General features: G+C 46.6%; 1 protein-coding gene and 1 pseudogene across 2 annotated transcripts in view; one reads left to right on the top strand and one right to left on the bottom strand.

The window, feature by feature from the left end:
* Positions 1 to 428: 428 nt before the first annotated feature.
* The window catches only part of LOC148400075 (uncharacterized), a 30,945-nt gene continuing 17,746 nt past the window's right edge, over positions 429 to 13,627 (bottom strand). Inside the window, exons 2-3 of one of the 2 annotated variants that reach the window (XR_015857755.1) lie at positions 7,917 to 10,208; positions 429 to 7,820 (exon numbers count right to left, since the gene is read on the bottom strand). Coding sequence is in view for 1 of the 2 variants with exons in the window: in XM_088372041.1 (XP_088228167.1) it covers positions 1,806 to 2,888 (1,083 nt within the window). In the remaining variant the exon portion in view is untranslated. Of the gene's footprint in view, positions 7,821 to 7,916; positions 10,209 to 13,627 lie in introns of those variants that run through there. The other variant, XM_088372041.1, reaches the window with a different exon arrangement.
* LOC148400076 (uncharacterized) lies at positions 10,516 to 12,506 on the top strand (annotated as a pseudogene).

Below are 13,627 nucleotides of genomic sequence, written 5' to 3'. Positions count from 1 at the left end.
TTTGGTTTGGTTTATAGTGAAGGAATGGGGTCGAAATACAAAAAGTCCTGCCTAGCTACAAAAACAGATATGCTCAAACCTCATTGAATAAAGTACATAAGCAGACAAGTATATTCACATATTAAATAAATAAAGGAAACATTTTAAGCATATAATTATACCTACACACCAAATCAATAAAGAAGACGTAACTAGACATTTTTGATAAATGGTAATGAGAAAGGTTTTTATAACTTTTGCCTGAATAGCTTAATGACCCTTAAGGAACTGTTTAATGCATGGCTGATGATTTTCTAAATCACGGACACTGCCAAAGTCGTCTAAAAATGTTCAGTACTTGATTGTATCTTATGTTTTGACTAATGCTAGACGCCAGTTTTCGATTACTACTGAACGTTCTGGACAGAGGGAAATAATAAAAAAAAAAATTTAAAGTCAAAGTCTCCTTTATTGTCAATTCCTCCGCATGTCAAGACACACAAAGAGATCGAAGTTACGTTTCTCACTATCCCAGGGTGACAAGACAGAGTTCACAACGCACATACAAGTACACAACACAGGAAAAATAAAACAAGAAGATGAACAATAAGAGTGATAGCACGCTAGCCGCTCACGATGCACAGCAGAGTCCGGAAAGATGACAGTCAACCAGGCCACTGTGAACACGAGCACACAGCAGGCACGCACTGTCCGGTTTGTGGATCCTATCAGGCGAACGCAACCCATCTTGTCGTCCCGCGAACGAACGTACGCCAGGAGAATGGAAGGCACGGCTGGGTGAGCTGGGTTGGCCGCAAGCCTGGCCTGAAGTCTCCGCGCTGGCCCCTTTTCCGCTGCCTCGCAGACCCGCTGCCGACGCATCCCAACAATGCTCCAGGACGGAGCAGTCCGAGCTCACGACGCAGTCCAACCGGGGGAGGAAGAGCAGGCCAGTCCGGCGTCGCTCCATGACGAAGCAGTCCGAGCGCCCTTAATCTCTCCGCACCAAAGTCCAGAACGCCATAAAACCTACTTCCGCCGATGTTGAGCAGAACATGCCCGCCGCACTAGTAGCACGACGTATCACACGAGACGAACACACACAAAACTGCCGGACAAACACTCAGTAAACACTCACAAAACACCGAACGGGACAGAGAGTGGCCGCTGCGTGCACGCGCCGCCATCCACAACATTAAATATTTTGCTTAACAAAGAAAATATATGGTTGAAAGCATGATTAAACTAAGAATATGATGACGTAAGCAAGTACATGGCGATCAAAAGAACAAACAAACAAAGTGGTGAGTACAAACTTTGCATAGTCAGGGAACATTAATAAATACGTAGATGATGTCACAGCCAACAAAATGACAACATTGAAAGAATGATGAATGGATGAGGTGGAACAGTGTATGTGTAAGAATGGAGGAGAATGTTTACAGGAAGGTCACTTGGAGATAAAACCAGCAGGTGTCAGAGGGAGACAGCCCAATCAAAGATGATCGTCAAGGCTGAAAGACGGAAAGGAAAACAACAGCCCCCACACATCGAATCGCCCATAATCAGCACCCAACCCCACGGAACCAGCTCTCACCGAACCAGCACCCACTCCCATGGAATCAGACTCTCCTGCGAACTTGCCCCGCCCCAAAGACTCATCACCCATCAAACTCGGCCCACACTGGCATGTGCAACTGAATATACATAAGCTGACCAAAGCGATATGATATGAGCTGGTATGTAAGCACTGCTCGCCGCTTGTGGAGTTTGTGATCATTAAGTGCCGTCCTTTTTATCTGCCGAGGGAATTTACCGCGATTCTGCTAGTCGCGGTATACATCCCGCCTTCCAACATCGAAGGAGACAGGATCACGGTGCTTGGTGAACTGTACCAGGCTGTCAGTGAACAGCAAACAGCGCACCCTGACGGTTTCACCATCTTCGCTGGAGACTTCAATCATGCCAACCTGGAGTCTGTTTTCCCGAGGCTTCACCAGCATGTTCCTTTTCCGACATGTGGAGACAGCTTCCTGGACCTCGTCTCCTCGGCGCAAAAGGGAGCTTTCAAAGCCACCCCCCTCCCCCATCTGGGGCTTTCTGACCATCTCACCGTTTTGCTTTTGCCCGCATACAGACAATTGGTAAAGGCATCCAGGCCGGTTCGGAGGCGGGTTCGAGTGTGGCCTGAGGGTGCCTCCGATGCACTTCGTGACTGCTTCGACACCACTGACTGGGACTTGTTTAAGTAGGCAGCCCCCTACAACGATTGGACGGACATAGAGGAGTATACTGACTCTGTTACCTCTTACATCACGAAGTGCATCGATGATGTGACTTGCTCGAAATCCGTCGTCACTCGCGCGAACTGGAAGCCGTGGCTGACGGGGGCTGTCCTCAGACTGTTGAGGGCCAGGGACAAGGCTTTCAGAGCGGGGGATGAGGCCGGCTTGAGGACAGCGAGGGCCGACCTGTCCCGAGGCATCAAAGAAGCGAAGAAGGCGTTCTCGTGCAAGGTCTCCACCCACTTCAAGGACAGTAAGGACGCACGTAGCCTTTGGCGGGGCATTCAGACCATCACGGACTACAAGCCCGCGCCGAGGAGCTGTGAGGGCGACGTCCGTCTGCTGAACGATCTGAACCGCTTCTTTGCTTGCTTCGACGCCCAGAACAGCACTTGCCCGCTGAAGACCACTCCCCCCCACACACGAGCAGCCCCTGCGCCTCTCTGCCGACGATGTGAGGAGGGCGCTTGCCGCTATTGACACCCGTAAGGCGGCGGACCCTGACAACATCCCGGGTCGAGCGCTGAAGGACTGCGCTGGGGAGCTGTCGGGTGTCTTCACGGACATCTTTAACGTTTCCCTGCAGCAGGCCATCGTCCCGTCGTGTTTCAAGGCTGCCACCATCGTTCCTGTGCCGAAGAAACCTGCACCGTCCTGCTTCAATGACTACCGCCCTGTGGCACTGACGCCCATCATCATGAAGTGCTTTGAGCGGCTGGTCATGGAGCACATCAAGTCCGTTCTCCCCCCCACCATTGACCCTTTCCAGTTTGCGTACCGTGCCAAGCGGTCCTCTGAGGATGCCATCTGCTCTGCCCTCCACTCGGCCCTCACCCACCTGGAGAGAAAGGACTCATATGTGAGGTTGCTGTTTGTGGACTTCAGCTCTGCCTTCAACACCATTGTGCCGCAGCGACTCATCTCCAAACTCGACGAGCTGGGCCTCAGTACCTCCCTCTGCAACTGGACTTCCTCTGTCAGAGGCCTCAGGTGGTGCGTGTTGGCGACACAATCTCTGCCAGCATCACGCTGAGCACGGGGGCCCCCCAGGGCTGCGGGCTCAGTCCATTGCTCTTCACCCTGCTGACGCATGACTGCTCTGCGACCTACAGCGACAACCGCATAGTGAAGTTTGCTGACGACACGACTCTGGTGGGTCTCATCACGAAGGGCGACGAGACTCGGTACAGGTCGGAAGTTGACCTTCTGACCACGTGGTGCAGGGACAACAACCTCCTGCTGAACGTCAATAAGACCAAGGAAATCATTGTTGACTTCCGGAAGGGTCACACAACACACCTGCCGCTGATCATCGACGGTGCTGTGGTGGAGAGGGTGAGCTGCACCAAGTTCCTGGGGGTGCACATCAGTGAGGACCTCTCCTGGTCCGCAAACACCTCGTCACTGGCAAAGAAAGCTCAGCGCCGCCTGTACTTCCTGCGGAAGCTCAGGCGTGCATGTGCTCCTCAGGCAGTCCTGTCTACATTCTACCGTGGCACCATTGAGAGCGTCCTCACCAGTTGCATCGGTGTCTGGGTGGTAACTGCACTGAACAGAACTTGAAGGCCCTGCAGCGCATAGTGAATACGGCTGGTAAGATTATTGGTGCTTCGCTCCCCTCCCTGAAGGACATTTACACCTCCCATCTTGCCCGCAAGGCAACCTCGATTGCGAGAGATGTGAGTCACCCGACTCACTCTTTGTTTGACCTTCTGCCCTCTGGGAAGAGGTACAGGAGCCTGCGCTCCCGCACCACCAGACTCGCCAACAGCTTCTTTCTCCAGGCTGTTAGGACCCTGAACTCGCTACCCCCTTCTGCGTAGCGTGCGGCACTGTTGCGCTATTTTCTGGAATGTCTGCTGTACGCTCACTTGCTCCTTTTTTGCTCCTCTTATTTATTTATTTGTTGTGTTATTTATTCATTATTTATTCAGCACACTGTTATAGTTGTTTACTTGATTGTCTGTTGTGGGCCATGTCTTGTCACCGTGGGATAGGGGGGAACAAAATTTTGGTTTCTTTGTGTGTCTTTGGCATGTGGAGAAATTGACAATAAAGCTGACTTTGACTTTGACTTTAAATTCAATTCTTCTGACATTTTACTCACCAAAAACAAGTTGTAATGAATGTGAACTTTTAATGCATGTTATTCAGAAGGTTACTTTGAACCTTAAACGGCGGCGCGGCGTACTTATGGATTTTTACGGCCTCCGGCTTCCAGGGGGCGCTCTAGCAGGAAGCAAGAGCGAGACAGGCGAAGAAGAGATAATGCCCCGAAGAAGACGTGCTAGTTTGTGTTTACATTTCGCGCATCACGCAGAACGCAATCAAGACGGACATTACTGAAAGGAAGCCTTTATACAAAAACCGTCATCATGGGGGACAAAAGAAATGCATATGATGCCGCTTTTAAGCCAAAGGCAGTCGATGTTGCTGACATTATCTTGTGTCTACTCTGGAGCGTACTTATGGATTTTTACGGCCTCCGGTCTCCAAGGGGCGCTCTAGCAGGAAGCAAGAGCGAGACAGACGAAGAAGAGATAATGCGCCGAAGAAGACGTGCTAGTTTGTGTTTTGATCGTCTCGCGCATCACGCACACACCCGCGCTCACACAAAGACAGGAAGCTTTTATACACAAACCGTCATTATGAGGGACAAAAGAAATGCATATGATGCCGCTTTTAAGCTATACGTGTCGCTCGCTAGTTTAATGTAATTTAGCGCTTCGTGCATGAATAAGATTAGCATGAACAGACCCTCTTCACACTCGAAGAAATGCATAAAAGCGACGACAAAAGAGAGACTGAGAAAGTGTGAGGCGAAGGATATCTAACGCTATTCTAATCGGACACTAAGGAGGAAGACTTCGATGGTTTCAGTGCATAGGAGGAAGATGAAGACGGCTCTTTTTTTTAATTTTACCGGTATGTTTTTTTTAACCAGCCCTGTTAGTGCTGTGCTACCGTGTTGCTGCTGTGTTGCTGCTGTGTTACCGCCGCGTCTGTGACTTTGCTGTGTTACTTCCGTGTTGCTGCGGTATTACTGCCGCGTCACAGGCAGTGTTTGGAAAGAAATGTTAAGGTATTTTATTAAAGCTTTAAAAAAACTTTCTGTGTCCAGTCTTTCTTTGCTAATAACTCGTGTGCACACTTCCGTGTTGCTGCGGTACTACTGCTGCGTCACAGGCAATGTTTAGAAAGACATGTTCAAGTATGTTATTAAAACGTTAAAAAGGCTTTCTATGTACTGTCTTTCTTTGTAAAGAACCCGTGTGCACGTGCGGCTAATAGTCCGGTGCGGCTTATGTAAGAAAAAAACGGAAATATCCCTGAATTTTAGCTGGTGCGGTTTATAATCCGGTGCGGTTTATAGTCCGGCAATTACGGTAATAGAAATGACATGTAAAGGTCATTGCATAAAAGGTTTGTACTTTTAGTAGGTAGTAAAGCATGGATATTCAAAAAAAGCTTTTTGAAAACAAATGCATTTATCAACAAGCATTAAAAAAAACTTCACCAAAAAACTCAGTGATTCTCATTAAATACAACACTGTTGTTATGAATAATAGCTTACATCACTTCAGCGCCTGCAGGTCAGATTTATGAAATATGTTTTTCCAATGAGGCGAAATCACATCAAACGGCAAACATTCTGACCAAATACATCATCTTGAAGAATCAGTGAAAGAATACTTCTAAATAAAGTAATAAAGAAATCAATAGTATTGCTGGTCTCCCTTTTTTGCTAGTGCATCATGGTCTGGAGTAAAATTTGTTGTGGTAATTCTTAGGATAGAGCCGAGGGAGGTGTCGGTCCGTTAACCTAGATCTGTGACGGGCTTTGTTGACGTTCATGTGGCTGAACGTCTGCTCACACACGTAGGTCGAGCCAAATTGTCCTCTCTTTTTTTTAAACACTCGGCACTCAGTGTCCACCTTTCTTTTCCTCGGGCCACTTATTTTAATGGAAGGATTCCAGGGGAAGGCTTGTGGGTGGCATTGGCGTAAAACTGTATCTGAAAGCTCAGCGCGCGAATTACGAGAATGCTGACGTCACAGCCCACACTCGAAATTCGGCACTGATGGAAATAGAGCGCGGAGTGCGCCGGGTCCGTACTACTTCGGACGTACACGCACTTTTGAGTGTGCACCGAGCTTTCTGACACAGCTTCCGGGAGTAAATGGGCAGGCGGGCGCTTCCCCATCTATTGGGGAAACATACTAATTGCAGGGAAAATGACCCCCCAAAAAGTTAAATAATACAATTTATACAGGTTTGGCGGGCCGGATTAAACGACCCCGTGGGCCGGATGTGGCCCGCGGGCCGTAGTTTGCCCATGTCTGGGCTAAACGCTCAAGCATGTCTGATACACTATCTCTGATAGAGTTTATGTCACTTGTTTGCTGGTAGATGTGAGCTCTATCATTACCACCCACTAATTCAGCTTGAATCACATCACCTGGTTGTGCTTGGCTAACCATCTCTTGCAAAACATCTATTTCATCTTCAATTTGGAGGAAAAAGGTTGCAAAATCATTGATGTTCGGTTGCGATGGTATATTTAACTGTTGCCTTACCTCGACATTATTGGAATGCGGTCTATTCACTACAACAGAACCGCCGCGCTGATGAGTTATTACAGAACCGCTGTTAGATTGGTGGGGCATGTGTTGAAATGCTGGTGTGCTGTCATCAATAACATCTACTTCGTGATCAATTACAACAGAGCAGTTGTTAGGCTGAAATGCCGGTGGAACGTCATCAATAACACCGGTGTTGAATCGACAGGCTTAACGGTCAACGGGTCAACCAGAGGCTGCATATTTAGATTTTGGATCATGTTTAGCAATTGAACAGGAATATCAGGACTGATACGCCCGCTGCTGTCATTAGCTTGGTTGTTTAATTCTGCTATCATGTTTAGCAATTGTGACGGGATCTGTGTAGGACTCTGTCTACCTTCATTCAGACTTTGATTGTTCAGTTCATCTATGACAGCTTGTAAATGGGTAAGAATAGCAGGACTGACGGGGCTTTCTCCCTCCAACAAAGCAGTGCTCACATTGTTGAGCAAATCTGCTATTTGACTCATAGACGTATTGTTTGATAGCAAATCATTGTTAACGCTTGACAAATCTAGCTCAGGTGTGTCACTTCTTTGGCTTGTTTGGCTAAATGGTTGCAAATCTATTTCATCAATGTTTGTTAAGAAATCAGACTCTGCTGACGTGAGGTTTGAATGATTAATTATATTTCCTTTTTTTTTTTTTTTTTACAAAACACAACAGAAACAACATAGAGTAGTAAAAAAAAACAGACCTATCTTGATTCGGCCAAATCTGTCAGAATACGTATTAGCTTAAAACATTCCTGTAACCGCTCTTTGTAGATACGATTACCACTGCACTTTACAAGCTGTCTTCTATTCGTGTGGCGATGACTCTCGCGTGCCGGCTTAGGCCCTCTGCTGGCTGAGTGGCTCGTGCTGTAGAAGGATGACCCCATCCTCCTCCTCCTTCCTCTTTGAACCCCTCATCCTGTGTCACGACGCTTAACTGGAAGTAGATATAACAAAAACAGTTAAGCCGTCATAATACCAAAAATAGCAAGTCGAATGATAACTTAGAAAGAGAAAAAAATAGAAGGAATACCTCCAACTCTGTTTGTTGACTCGTGAGGATGGTTCGAGCCTTCGTATGCAGAAAGAGCCTCCGCTAATTCTTTGTCGGTGGCTGCTTTATTCACATGCACAACCTTGATTTTATGTTTTTAACAGAAACTTGGTTAAGTAAGGACAATAGTGCAGCAGTTCTTGTTGAGGCAACACCCCCCAATTTTAGTTCTCTTAGTGAAGCAAGAATACACAAGAGAGGAGGCGGAGTTGCCACTCTGTTCAAAGACAGCTTCCAATGTAAGAATATTTCTTACGGTCAGTTTGATTCCTTTGAATATGTTGCCGTTCAGTTGAAAGCCCCCTGTCGAGCAGTCTTAGTGACCATCTACAGACCGCCCAAATATGATTCAAGGTTTTTTGATGAGTTTACCAAAATGCTGTCTATTGTGTGCATGGATTTTGACTGTGTTGTTTTAGTGGGTGATTTTAACATTCATGTTGATAATTTTAAAGATGGGTTTGCTAAAGAACTTGAATATTCTGCATAATTTTGGGCATTCCCAGCATGTCACAGATCCAACACATAACAGAGGTCACATATTGGATGTAATTATTTCCAAAGGTCTTAACATCTCCGAGGTTGTGGTAAATGATGTTGCTCTTTCTGATCACTACTGTGTCTTGTTTAAAATGACCACCCTTGCTAACCCTATGAAAGGGGAAGCAGAAGTAATCAGAAAGCGTCATATAAATTGTGACACCTGTGCATTATTCACCCAGGGTTTTACACCATCACCGACCCTTCCCTCGGCTCTAGTTGATGACCTTGTCGACAGTTTTAGTTCCAATGTTAAGACTGTTATTGATTCTATCGCCCCAATTAAGACCAAAGTTCTGTTAAGTAGGAAAAGGTCACCCTGGAGAAACGCCACACTGGTTAAAGCTGAGAAAAGCGTATGTAGACAAGCAGAACACAGGTGGCGAAAAAACAAACTCCAGGTTTATTACAATATCTACAAAGAGAGTCTTCACAGGTATAACCAGGAACTGAAGAATGCAAGGCAATCATATTTTTCTGAGATTATCAATAGAAACAGCAATAATGCCCGCACACTTTTTTCTGTTGTGGACAGGCTGACTAACGGTACAAGGTCTGTCCCTCCTGAACTGCTGTCTAACAAGGCATGCAATGACTTTGCAGCCTTTTGCACTGACAAAATATTACAGATAAGACAAGCAGTGTCCAGCTCCAGCTCAGGAATCATAACACTTGCGCCTTCCTGTCTTATAGTCAATCTAGGACATTTTAGCCTCATAGATTATACAACTCTAACAGAAACGGTTTCAAAATTAAAGCCTACAACATGCAGCCTTGATACTCTGCCTTCCAACTTTTTTAAAACAGTTTTTAGCTGCATAGCTCCAGATGTACTGCAGATAATAAATAGTTCTCTTCAAGCAGGCCAGTTTCCCCAGGCTTTGAAAACTGCAGTAATAAAATTTCTTTTAAAAAAAACAAATCTGGATGCCACAACAATTAGTAACTATAGGCCAATATTAAATCTACCATTCCTGGGGAAAAATCAATGAAAATGTTGTTTTCCAGCAAATCCATGCTTTTATAATGCAAAACAATCTTTTGATACATTTCAGTCTGGATTTCGGCCACACCACAGCACTGAGACTGTACTTTTAAAAGTTTTAAATGACATTCATCTAAATAATGATGCAGGCAAATCCTCTGTCCTGGTATTACTGGATCTCAGTGCTGCTTTTGATACAGTTGATCATAACATACTACTCAGCGGATTGGAAAAGTGGGTGGGACTAGTTCTCATTAAAAGTGTTCTGTCTCGGAAGGTATAAGTTGTTTAATTGTTTCTCCAAAATGAATGGATAAAATGGGGGGAAGAAATCATTTTCCTGATCAAAAACTACAGCTAGTTTGTGAAAAAGACAATCATGCTTTTGTGTCCATTTATTATTTTATAAATAAAGACATCACTGATGGTTGATTTTTAATATATGCCTTGAACTGTAATGTTACATTCTTGTTTCTCTGATGACATGCATGCAGCTTCCACCTGATCAGCTGTGAGATTTTGATGACATGCTCTGAGGGCCTCAATCAACTCTCCTGTATGAGCACTGGCCTGACGACTCTCCATCCATTCCTTCAATAGCTCTCTGGCTGTCTCTTCCAGATCTGTTGGAAACCTCATTGAAATGGACTTTAGTTTAGTTTCATTGAAACCTAGTTTGCGTCCTAATTTTCGCCAGGTTGGCCCCAAATTATCAGCCATCAGGTTTATGGCAATCTCCAGCTTGTCTGAAAAATAAAGAAAGAAAAAGGAGAGGGGAAATGTTTTCAGGTGAAATGTGGCAACTAATTAAATACATCTCCAAAACTGTGAGCCTTATCAAAATTAAAGTGTACCTCTGGAGCGCCACACGTTGAGGTCTTAATGGGCAAAGGAAGCAATATCGTGAAGTTTTATAAATAACTGGTGGGGCATATATATTCTGAAAAGATGGCGCCTGTGATGGCAAGCCGTCTGCCATACTCCTTTGCTGTTAAGTCTTTTTCCTGCTCCTGCTGCTTTCTGCCTTTCGATATGTTTCTGCTCTGCTGACATATGATCGCCAAACCCTCCTCGACCTTAGGGCTTGGTTTGAATCCCCACTGCTACCTGATCGCCCATTTTTCGATCAGCAAACACCGGTGCTGGCGGACATTCCTGAACACCTGCGCCGACTGTCTACTGTCTCTCCCCGGAGGGATCGCGACCAAAAGTCCCGTTCCAACAGACCCTGCAGCTCCGAACACCGACGCCGGCTGTCATGCCCTCTCCCCCAGAGAAAGCGCTCTAGAAGACGAGGGAGACTTGCTGGTGTGATTGTCCGCCTCAAAGCTCACCTGAGAGTCTCCTCCTTGGCTGAGCTGCGCCGCGGATTTTCTCCTCCTGCCCCGGTTTGTATGCAGCCATTGGATCCAGCCCGTCTTTACGGTACCAGCCCCACTGATTACTCCGGTAAACGGACCTTCTACCCTGGCACAGCTTAAAACTGGAACATCACGGAGAAAGCTTGTTTACATCCAGCCTCCCGACGCCGGCTCCATCTCGCCCGCCTGGTCGTCCCCTCTTCCGGTCGCATCACTGACACGTCATCAGAGCGCGGACACCGCGTTAAGGAATAGCGCTGGTAACATTGCGAGACTTGGCCATACTGTCTGTCGAGGGAGGAGAGGTGTGGATCCCAGCTTACTCTGTCCCATCTACTGATCATTTTCACATTAATACTGAACTTTTCAATGCTCAGTCCCTGCAAATAAATCAAGCTCGGTCCATGATTACATTCTTGAGAAAGATATTGACCTGATGTGCCTCACTGAGACCTGGCACCAACCTCAGGTTTTTTCATCATTAAATGAAGCCTGTCCCCCTGGTTACAGTTAGCTGCAGAGAGCTTGCTGCACTGGCCGAGGTGGTGGCCTGGCAGTGATCTACCGCAACACTCTCAAGCTGTCTCCTCTCTCTACCTAAAGTGTCCTCTTTTGAATATCTGGCCTTCAAATCAAAACCTCTGTCCAGGATCAATGCTGTTCTTATTTACCGGCCGCCCAAACCACACCCATCGTTCATCCCTGAGTTTCATGACCTTCTCACCTTCCTCTGCTCTCATATTGATAATCCCCCCCCCCCGGACTGACCCCAATCCACGCTCCACTCCGATCCCCTCATCATCACCCACACAGGACCTTTCCAACTGCCTGGAGGAGATTAGGGCGTGGATGAGTTACAACTGCCTTCAACTGAACCGTTCCAAAACCGAAGCCATACAAATTGGCACCCCTCACCAGATCCAGTCATCACCCATAACCACCATCTCCTTCTCTGGTCAAGATATCCCCCTCTCCAACCCTGTTACCAACATCGGGGTGAAGTTCGACCCACAACTTACCTTTACCAACCACATCAAACATCTGTACAAAACCTGCTTTTTCCATGTCAAAAACATTTCTAAACTCCGCCCCTTCCTCACCTTCTCCGATGCAGAAAAGCTCGTCCACGCCCTAATCTTCTCCAGGCTGGATTACTGTAACAGCCTGCTCATCGGTATACCCCAACAAACACCTCCAGAAACTCCAATTCATTCAGAACTGTGCCGCCCGAACTCTGACGAAAACCCGCAAACATGACCATATCACCCCTATTCTTCAGCACCTACACTGGCTTCCCATAACATCAAGAATTCATTACAGGATCCCACTCATTACCCACCTCTGCATCTACAGCAACGCCCCTCAATACCTCAAAGACCTCCTTACCCCTCACTCATCCACCCGTAACCTTCGGTCACAAAGCTCCAACCTCCTCCATCAGCCCCGTAGATGACTCCGCACCATGGGGGACCGAGCTTTCTGCGCCGCTGCCCCCCACATCTGGAATTCTCTCCCTGTGCACCTACGTCAACCACAGTTTGTGGACACTTTTAAAAAGGGGCTTAAAACTTTTCTATTTAGAAAGGCTCCTCATAGGTGTCTTTTATTGCCTCTGTGCTTTTATGCTTTAATTCTGGTTTCTTGTATGTTTTTATTTCTAGTCTAGTTTCTGCAGCACTTTGAGATTCTTTCATGAAAAGCGCTTTACAAATAAAATGTATTATTATAGTAACTGGCATCCTCATGTTTGTCTATAGCAGTGGTTCTTAACCTGGGTTCGATCGAACCCTAGGGGTTCGGTGAGTCGGCTTCAGGGGTTCAGCAGAGCTGGTATGTCATTCCACCCCCACCCCCGCGGATGGACGAACACACCTGAATGTCGTGTAAATTCGCGATAACGCATATCTGAACTGGTCTTGCAAAGGCAAAAGCAGAAGTCACACTGATTTGCTGGTATGTCATTACCCTCCCCCCCCAAAGAGGGGTTCGGTGAATGCGCATATGAAACTGATGGGGTTTGGTACCCCCCCCCCCCCCCCCTAAAGAGGGGTTCGGTGAATGCGCATATGAAACTGATGGGGTTCGGTACCTCCAAAAAGGTTAAGAACCACTGGTCTATAGTCTTGTATTTGCCTAAAGAATCCATCTGGTTTATTTAAATGCACGGCATGCATGTTGGAAACGGATATGACGTCAAGTCGTTGACTGGGCCGTCCCTTGCTCCTGTAAGGAGATGCTCACAGCAAGTCGAGAATCACTTTATTGAAACATATTTATTAATTGGTGAAGCGGACCAGAGCGATCCTATTGTACAGAACATCAAAGAGAAATGAAAGACATCAGAGAGTGTGGAGGAACAAGTTGTGTGTGGAGTTTGTTGCTACAAGTACTCTCTCTGGAGTCCTTGCAACCTTCAAGTCGAATAAAGTGCATATGAATTGGCTCAGAGGTGCTTCAGCAGGCGGCTGGCCTGTCCAGCACGAGTTGCAGTCAACGGCTCAGGTTGATGGTCTGTGAGCGTCGAGCCTCAGAAAAATATGCGTACATGTTTGCAGCGTCCTGGGCACCTGAGCAGCCACTTTCTATGTTTGTCTCGGCGCACGTTAGCATATTGACAAGTTCATCCGTACTTCGTCTGAGGTTTTTGTCGTCAATCGTGTCTCCTAAGAAAGTGGCGAGAGTAGTCAGAAGAGGGTGTAGCGAATGTAGAAATTAACCACGGTACATTTTTTTCACCCCCCCACCCCCTGTCTCTCAAGTGCCTAGTCCTATACCAAGTCTTTCAAGGTAAAGCACTTAAACAT

The sequence above is a fragment of the Syngnathus floridae genome, chromosome 3, assembly GCF_059516105.1.
Source record: "Syngnathus floridae isolate MCC-2025c chromosome 3, RoL_Sflo_1.0, whole genome shotgun sequence".
Lineage (NCBI taxonomy): Eukaryota > Metazoa > Chordata > Actinopteri > Syngnathiformes > Syngnathidae > Syngnathus > Syngnathus floridae.
Note: the sequence above shows the minus strand (reverse complement) of the source record. Positions and strands in the feature narration are given on the sequence as shown.